At 39.3% G+C, this 9,790-nt stretch overlaps 1 protein-coding gene across 1 annotated transcript; it reads right to left on the reverse strand.

Moving 5' to 3' along the window:
- Positions 1-2,037: 2,037 nt before the first annotated feature.
- On the reverse strand, positions 2,038-8,481 carry LOC108412135 (sterol 24-C-methyltransferase-like). Its single transcript, XM_017684047.2, has 3 exons — positions 8,280-8,481; positions 7,065-7,295; positions 2,038-2,625 (listed from the first exon to the last, which is right to left on the reverse strand). Exons 1-3 carry the CDS (start codon positions 8,479-8,481, stop codon positions 2,429-2,431), a joined length of 630 nt encoding a protein of 209 aa, XP_017539536.1. The 3' UTR covers positions 2,038-2,428.
- Between the last annotated feature and the right edge of the window lie 1,309 nt (positions 8,482-9,790).

Raw genomic sequence — 9,790 nt, forward strand, 5'->3', positions numbered from 1 at the left:
TCAACAGGAAATATTATTAAAGTAAAATATCAGTTTTTCATGTTGTTTTCAGACCAGCAAACCCAAAGTACTTCTTTTTTTTATTTTTTATTTATTGAAAGCTGTATATCAGAATAATGAGAAAAGTACAGAATATGAATGAAGAAGAACACTTGACAGGAAAAGAAAGAAAAAGGCAGATACATCTTTATTTTAATTACTTTGTTTGTTGTAACAGATTCCAAGTAGTTTTGTTTTTTTGTCATATGAGCTAATCAGATTTATTACATGAGAATAAAAGATATGAGTATGAATGTGAAATACAGCTATAAATTTAGTGAGTGATGATGCTCTTTGGCTTTGTATTCAAGGAGCCTGAGCGCTACATCCTTTCACAACAGAGAGAAAGCTTCATACGGCTGATCAATAAAAAAACCTATATAATAAAACAATAAATCTACACATATTTGCTGCTTTCATCCACAACCACATTCTGAATTTACAGTTGGCTCAGTCTAAAATATAACAGCACAAACTCAACACAAATAAACAGGAGAAAGTAAACCTGATTAAGAGTGAGCGGACCTGAAATACACAGACAGGAAAGCTGAAGGAGTGACCGACTGACAACGTTTAGTTGAACTCAATAAAAATACATCTGCTATTAATAATAATGATGATTACTGAAGAGAGTCTTCAGGTTACGGTGAGTGACTTCACTTAAATATCTGCATTTATGAAGTTAAAGTGGGCACGCTAATGTATCTGAGTGTGTCCTTTCACAGTAAAACAGGCGGGGCTTATTCGTCATATCAGAGTAAAGTATGTGGCTTATAAATCTGGGTGCATCCTATCAGAGTAAAGTGTGCCGGTGTTCTATCGATTTCTATCTACTTCGTCGAGACGTCCTACCGTAGCGTATATTTATAGATCGTGTCTATCGATATGTGCTACCGTGTCGAAAAATAATACCGCGACTATTTTGTGATATTAGGGGTAGCACATATCGATAGGCTAAAAATACAGTGTCAGATCCTCCTACCTGTATTATATTAGGGGTAGCACATATCGATAGGCTAAAAATACAGTGTCAGATCCTCCTACCTGTATTATATTAGGGGTAGCACATATCAGTATTACATATTACACAGTATTAATAACAGTATTTTTTCAATAAAGATGGAATATCAGATTGTAAAATGATGCCCCACTTGTTCTTACAGTGCACATGGATAAAATAATTTCATATTGGGAGCGTTACTTATGAGAAAGGATTATTGATTTAACAGACATCAAAACATCTTGTGTCGTGTCGACAAGAAAATGGCGTAATTTTGAACAGAGTTGGGAAGCAAAATGATTTTACTCCCCACAACAAAGTCGGAGAAATTCAGATAAATTGCAGAGTAAATAAAACTATTCAAAACACCTACTTCGTTACAAATTAATACAAATAAATGATGTCATAAGTAAGTAATATTTTATTACGCTTTCTGTCACCGTACGCGCTAACCCTAACGATTTCAACAGTAAAACTTGTGCCATACTTTTCTAACATTTCTGCGGCGTTAACAAATGTCTAAAATGCAAATTACTTTTGCGTTTACAGTAAATATACAGTAGTAATAGTGTAAAGTATTAAATTAATTAAAAGCAATAAACACTCACCATTAATTACACACTTTCTAACCAAGGTAGCAAGAATTGATGAGCCTTCCTACAAATTAGCTTAGAAAGCGATGTACGCATGCGCAGTAAATCGAAGTAGGACAGCTCGATGAGTAGCACAGTTCAACAGAACACCGGTGTTCGATGGATATTATTTTATCCATGTGCACTGTAAGAACAAGTGGGGCATTGTTTTACAATCTGATATTCCATCTTTATTGAAAAAATACTGTTATTAATACTGTGTAATATGTAATACTGATATGTGCTACCCCTAATATAATACAGGTAGGAGGATCTGACACTGTATTTTTAGCCTATCGATATGTGCTACCCCTAATATAATACAGGTAGGAGGATCTGACACTGTATTTTTAGCCTATCGATATGTGCTACCCCTAATATCACAAAATAGTCGCTGTATAATTTTTCGACACAGTAGCACATATCGATAGACACGATCTATAAATATACGCTAGGGTAGGATGACAAAGTAGGACAAATCGATAGAACACCTGGGTTTATGCTTCTGGTTGCGTCCTGGAAAAAAGTGGGTGGGGCTTGTTCATGTGGACGTGCGTTATTTCCGGGTGGGCGGGGCTTATATATGGGCCGTCCTATCAGAGTAAAGTGGAAGGGCTTGTATGTGCTGGAGTGTTTTGTCAGCGCAAAGTGGGCGGGGGCTTATGTATATGGGTGTGTCCTCTCAGAGGAATGGGCTGTGTTGAATGTGATGTCAACATGATTGTGAGCAGACTCTGTAGCTGAAGCTCTGAGGGTTTTATTTGGCAACAGTGGCGTAAATCGCTTCATACGGAATCCGTTTGTGTTTTCTGTTCTCCATCCTGACGTTTATGAACCCAGCACTCTCCAGAGCATCCATATAGTCCTCCGGACGCCAGTTCTCTGAGGTCACGATCTTCTTAGAGGCAAATAAAATTACTCTGTCCAGTCGGAGAGTTGTCACCATCAGCCCACCTGATAACATCCAACAGAAACAAACATTATCCCGTAGACACGGAAAAACAACAATAATTCAGATTTAGGAAGAAACCTCAAAAGGATATTTCACTTAAGTTTAAACCAGACAGAACTTCATTCACATGAACTGATGTATCATAGAGATCGGATTGTCCTGGATTACAGAGCTGTCCGATTTTTTTCCTGGAACAACTGCATTTATGACTAAATTCCTGTACTGAACTTGCCAGCCTCAACATGGGCATGTAATGGGGAAAGTTGGCATGGCATTAAAAGACGTTTCAATCAATTAAGAGACAAACAAACAAAAAAATCTGAGCTTTTAATTTAGACTAAACCAGCAGTCGTCAAATATAATTTGTCAATCAGATAATGGTTTATGTATATTATGGGTTTGAACAATAACTACAATAAGGCAAAAAACTTTAACATTTATTTTACTTCTTTCATTCCTCTTAGCCTGAATTAAAACATCACAAATCATTATATTTTTACTATTTATTGATTTGATTGATATGATACAATATTACTTTATAACTTTTTCACATAAAACATTTGTGTTTAAATTTATGATGTTTTGGTCTTGAGACATCATTAAAGGGCCTAAAGCTCAGGGACCAGAACAACTTGTAACATATTTGATGTAAGGTCAATATAAAGTGTTATACTGAACCTATATTATATATGTAGCGTCCCTTTGCCCACATTACTGGCAAGACCTCTAGAAACAGGTAAATCAACTAAACTATGGGGCACCCTGAGTTCTTATCAATTGTGGTGATAAAACAGCAGTAGCTTTGATCGGATTGGTTATGAGTACTATTGCCTTGTAAATATCTTGTAAAACACACCTCTTTAATCTTTTTAACTAAGTAGTAAGATCACAATGGAACGGTGAATTGCAAATGAAATGACTTTTTACTTTTTTTTCTTAAAAATGTCTTTAAATGAAATTACAATGAATTAAACCAAACTGAAATAAACTTGTAGTGTTCCTTTTAAACAAGCTAAATGCACTGCCCCACACTGCTTAGAGTGGGCTCAGAGCTTAAAATAAACTCAAATGGCTCTTATACCAATGCACCATTTCTAAAGTTTCCCTTTAAACTGAAAAATACTCTTTAAAGTTCAAAATATAATCACACTTCAGTTCAATACCAAAGTCACTAGTAAATATCCTACGCTATGCCGGCGTTAAATATAAACTAAAATTTCACCCAAAAGTTCCCTGTTGCAGGCCTGGTCGTCGCTTGGGTGCGTGGGGGCCTGGAAATTAAACACTGGCCGCTTCACTCAATGAGTAAAATAAAATGAAACGGGCTCTGTACCTGTTCGTTGCGTATAGGACGGAGAGTAATAGCGAGTGTTCACGTGCTCACTGCGTGATCGCGCCGCTGAAGCGTGGACCTATCAGGGCTCGTTCCTCAGCAGACGCCGCCTGCATGGACTCCCTCAGCACCGAATCTCCTAGTCCCCACCGTGTCGCTGGTCTCGGCCGTCTTATCCAAACGAAACCTCAACTCCTCCGGTGTTCACGGAAATTCTAACCCCACAATTCTCAAAACACAGCCATGGGCAGCTCACTAGTTTTGTAGCAGACCCTCTGCACTGTCTCGGATCCTGGCGTGCTGTCGCGCTGTCGCGCTGGCCGCATGCAGTTCTCACGAAAGTCTAAGTCTTAACACGCTAAAACAAACCGAAGGAAAAGTGTCCTAAAGCACATTACTACAGTCCACTGCTTGTTGAAGTGTTCTAGCAGAACTCTTGCAGCAGATTCTCCCCCATAGCCTGGGAAAGTTTGGGCTTAGCATATACTAGCAGGAGGAGACAAACAAACTAACTGCCCTCTTCACCGTCCTCCAACTAACTCCATCTCTCCCTTTTTCTCCCGATGCGCAACAGTTCAGGGGTCAGTGTCCTCGACCAATCAGAAATTAGGAAAATAATTTGGCAAGCTTCACTAACAGAAATAAAATACAAAAATGTACAAAACAAAGGCATTTGGCCTACGAATAATACTAGTGCTTGGAAATTGCCTTTACACATTTTTAAACATTTAATCCTTTTAATTCTAAACCTTAATGAATTGAAACGAACCCAAAATATAGCACCGGGCTACATATATATATATATATATATATATATATATATATATATATATATATATAATGACTGCAGCCTATACATAAAAGAATGTATGTTTGTGGGAATAGCTCGACAGTTGGACACACTGACACCTGTGCCAAAAACCCCAAAGTCAATGTGGCAACCAACCCCAAAGTCAATGTACCAATTATCCACAATACTGATGTGCCAATCAACCCCAATGTTAATGTACCAACCAATCAAATGACAACGTGCCTATAATCCACAGTATTAATATGATGACCAAACATAAAGTCAACATGCTTACTAACCACAATACCAATGCCAACTAACCCAAAAGAAATTGTGCCAAACAACCTCAAAATGAATGTGTCAACCAACTACAATATCAATGTGCAAAACAAACCCAAAGTCAATGTACCACCCAACCCTAAATTCAGCCTGCCAACCAACCCCAAATCAATGTACCAATCATGTGCAGTATCTACACTGTGTTCCAAATTATTATGCAAATGATATTTTTCCCTGATTTTCCTAAATGGTTGATGCAAATGAGTCAGTATAATAAAAGTCATCACCCTTTAGAGTATAAATTGAATTTTATTGAACAAACCTCCCAATGATAACAGTATATTCTTCAAAAATAAAAAAACTCAATGCACTGTTCCAAATTATTATGCACAGCAGAGTTTCAAAACATTTTATATGTTGTAAAGAACTGAAAATGGTCATTTGTTGAATTTGCAGTATTAGGAGGTACATTCACTGAAATCAAAAGCTATTTCAATCAAAAACATCCTAACAGGCCAAGTTACATGTTAACATAGGAACCCTTCTTTGATATCACCTTCACAATTCTTGCATCCATTGAACTTGAGTTTTTGGAGAGTTTCTGCTTGAATTTCTTTGCATGATGTCAGAATAGCCTCCCAGAGCTGCTGTTTTGATGTGAACTGCCTCCCACCCTCATAGATCTTTTGATTGATGATACTCCAAAGGTTCTCTATAGGGTTGAGGTCAGGGGAAGATGGTGGCCACACCAGGAGTTTCTCGCCTTTTATGCCCATAGCAGCCAACGACACAGAGGTATTCTTTGCAGCATGAGATGGTGCATTGTCATGCATGAAGATGATTTTGCTCCGGAAGGCACGGTTCTTCTTTTTGTACCATGGAAGAAAGTGGTCAGTCAGAAACTCTAAATACTTTGCCGAGGTCATTTTCACACCTTCAGGGACCCTAAAGGGGCCTACCAGCTCTCTCCCCATGATTCCGGCCCAAAACATGACTCCGCCACCTCCTTGCTGACATCGCAGCCTTGTTGGGACATAGTGGCCATCCACCAACCATCCACTACTCCATCCATCTGGACCATCCAGGGTTGCACGACACTCATCAGTAAACAAGACTGGAAATTAGTCTTCATGTATGTCTGGGCCCACTGCAACCGTTTTTGCTTGTGAGCACTGGTTAGGGGTGGCCGAATAGTAGGTTTATGCACCACAGCAAGCCTTTGAATGATTCTACACCTTGAGGTTTGCGGGACTCCAGAGACACCAGCAGCTTCAAATACCTGTTTGCTGGCTTGTAATGGCATTTTTGCAGCTGCTCTCTTAATCCGATGAACTTGCCTGGCAGAAACCTCCCTCATTCTGCCTTTATCTGCATGAATCCATCTGTGCTCTGAATCAGCCACAAATCTCTTCACAGTGCGATGATCACGCTTAAGTTTTTGTGAAATATCTAATGTTTTCATACCTTGTCCAAGGCATTGCACTATTTGATGCTTTTCGGCAGCAGAGAGATCCTTTTTCTTTCCCATGCTGCTTGAAATCTGTGGCCTGCTTAATAATGGAACATCCTTAATAATAATAATAATAATAAGCGGCTGAAAGCTCTGCTCCCCATGGTACTCAGACGAGCAGAAGGTACAGAGAGATGAATGGAAGAGGAGGATCTGAGCGAACAGGTAGAAGTTGCGATTTGGAGATTTGACAGATAAGGGGGGGCAAGATTCTGTATGGCCTTCTTAAGTAGTTTTCCTTTAATTGGGCTCACCTGGTGAACTAATTATCACAGGTGTCTGAGATTGATTTCAGTGATCCAAAGAGGCTTGGGACACAATACCATCAATGAGTTTAATTGAGAAACATAAAAATTAATCTTTATGACACTTCAATCCAATTTGCATAATAATTTGGAACGTGGTGTATGTGCCAATCAACCCCAAAGTCAATGTACCAACCAACCCCAAATTCAATGCATCAACCAACCCCAAATCAATGTACCCGGCTGGCTAATAAAAAAGCAGCCATCCTGAAGAAGAGCTTCACCTGGTTTCATGACACGGTGTATCTCTGCGGCTCCTCTCTTCAGATCAGGCCAGAAGTAGTAGCAGTTGCAGTGGAACACTTTATCCACAATGTTATCTTCTATGGGCATCTTTGCAACATCACTGAAGAACAGCTTCACTTTACCAGTAGAGATCTGCTCCTTCATCAGCTCTGAGGCCATACGGTGCATATACTCAGAGTAATCCACCCCCAGCAGCCTCCCCTGCGGCCCTGCACTCACCACAACACAAAATAACCCAATAAAATGAAACACAGTGTAATATTAAAAATTATGATTTAACAAAATATAACACAATAAAACACAATGTAGTAAAATCACAGCAACAACACCAACAGTATAATGATTATACTTAATACAACTGTATATAATATAATATAATATAATATAATACACCTGTTCTCTGTTATATAAAGCTACTTTTAGCATCTTATTGGAATATTCCATAACACCTTAAATGGTGTAGCAGTTATATTCTGGTGCATCTAAGTTACCTTCTTATTGGAATTTTCTGTTCTACCTTAAATGGTCCAGCAGTTACACATGTCTGTTGTCCGGTCTGAAACGATACATCTGTGCATCCACAATGTTGAGAGGTCAAGATTTTCTTGTAAACAAATACACTGTATTGTGATATGAGTTCGCATGATTAAATAGGCCACAACTTCCTTATTGCTCCACTGTTATAATCCTCAGACAAAGATTAATCCAGGCTGCACTGACTGCTTTCAGTAACATTTATTACTTTAGAACTGTGACAGTGTGTGTAAGATGGTGTGTTGAAAAACAATCACAAAAGCAGGTTCTCTGTGCTTCACCAAGAACATGGTCATATCTAAACAGCAAACATCACACTATAAACTGTAAACATGATACAAATGATAAAAATCATACGTGTGGATCACTGCATTCTCTCCGTTATTTAATTATATCAGAATTTCTGAAATTGTGAAATATTCTTGAAATATTGTAAATCTGCTGCTCAGTAATGGTACTGAATGTAGTCCAGCAGTGATGTTGACCGCCTCAAAATGGCGGTCAACATCAGTTGGCTTCTTATTTGAGGCATAAAAAGGAAAAATTCTTTATGAACTGCAACTATTACATCAGTGTTGCTCTTGCTGTTATTTTGAATATGTTGAAAATATATTGTTTTTATCTGGTTATGAATATGAGTGCGTCTCGCACAGCCATACCGGTCAGTTTGTGGATCACGTGCTGCAGACCAAGCCCCGCTCCATGTCCAATTTCCAGCACCGTCTCATCAGGCTGCAGGTCACAGAGCTTCACTGCATTCTCCTCCAGCAGGTGGTTGTGGAATTTGAAGAACCTGGTGGCAAGCCAGCCAGAAAAGGACTGAGTGGGCCAAGCGAGCTGCTGACTAAACCAGTCCAGCATTCTGCAGGACCAGGCCAGAGGATGGGTCAACAGGGAAGTTGAATAATGATCACATAATTCTTCATTTATAATGACCAATCAGTGTTGATCATTCAGAGAGATTGAAGAGATTTCAAACATTTCTGGACATTTACAGTTGGAAAGAATCTGATTAATGTGAATTAAATCAAAATTATAATATTATACAGTATTTTAATACACTGTAAAAAGTGTATTTGAGCAGTAGTTGAAGTAATGTAATTTTTTGAGTTAGTCTTATTCAGCCTCTTGCTTTAGCTTGCCGACATGATGGAGAGAAGGAAGGTAGATATTCTGTGTGTCCAGGAGACCAGATGAAAAGGAAGCAAGGCCAGGAACATTGGAGTTGGATTCAAACTGTTCTATCATGGTGTAGAGAGGAAGAGAAATGGAGTAGGGATAATCCTAAAGGAACAGCTTGGGAAAAGTGTTCTGGATGTAAAGAGAGTGTCAGACAGGATCATGATCCTGAAGTTGGAGGTTGATGGTGTGATTTTGAATGTGGTCAGTTTATATGCACCACAGGTTGGTTGTCAGTTAGAGGAGAAAGAGGAATTTTGGAGTAAGATGGATGAAGTGGTAGATGGTGTCCCTAGACAGGAGAGATTGGTGATTGGTGCAGACTTCAATGGACATGTTGGTGAAGGGAACAGAGGGGATGAAGAGGTGCTGGGTATGTATGGTGTGAAAGACAGAAATGCGGAAGGTCAGATGGTTGTAGATTTTTCAAAGAGAATGGAAATGGCTGTGGTGAATAAGTATTTTCAGAAGAGGGAAGAACACAGGGTAACATACAAGAGTGGAGGGAGCTGCACACAGGTGGATTATATCCTTAACAGGAGGTGCCACCTAAAGGAGATTGGAGATTGTAAAGTGGTGCCAGGGGAAAGTGTAGCAAGGCAGCATAGGGTGGTTGTCTGTAGAATGAGGTTAGAAACAAAGAAGAGGAAGAGAGTGAAGACAGAGCCAAAGATTAGATGGAGGAAGCTGAAGGAGGAGGATGGTTGCAGGCAGTTCAGGGAAAAATTGCAACAGGCCCTTGGGGGCAGTGAGGAGCTACCTGAGGACTCGGAAACTACAGCTAAGGTGGTGAGAGAAACTGGCAATAATGTGTTGGGTGTTTCGTCTGGTCAGAGGAAAGAAGACAAGGTAAGTTGGTGGTGGAATGATGAAGTCCAGGAGAGTATTCAGAAGAAGAAGGCAGCTAAGAAAAAGTGGGATAACCACAGAGATGAAGGAAGTAGGCAGGAGTACTGTGAGGCTAGTCGAATGAGAATGGTGGCTAGTAGAA

This window comes from Pygocentrus nattereri, chromosome 9, assembly GCF_015220715.1.
Source record: "Pygocentrus nattereri isolate fPygNat1 chromosome 9, fPygNat1.pri, whole genome shotgun sequence".
Classification (NCBI taxonomy): domain Eukaryota; kingdom Metazoa; phylum Chordata; class Actinopteri; order Characiformes; family Serrasalmidae; genus Pygocentrus; species Pygocentrus nattereri.

Excerpts from the sequence above, each read along its gene's own strand:
- LOC108412135 (XM_017684047.2), bottom strand. The coding sequence starts at position 8,481 with ATGCTGGACTGGTTTAGTCAGCAGCTCGCTTGGCCCACTCAGTCCTTT. Across the intron at positions 7,296-8,279 it reads CGTGATCCACAAACTGACCG|GGCCGCAGGGGAGGCTGCTG; the intron begins GTATGGCTGTGC and ends TGGTGAGTGCAG. Across the intron at positions 2,626-7,064 it reads ACACCGTGTCATGAAACCAG|GTGGGCTGATGGTGACAACT; the intron begins GTGAAGCTCTTC and ends GGATGTTATCAG.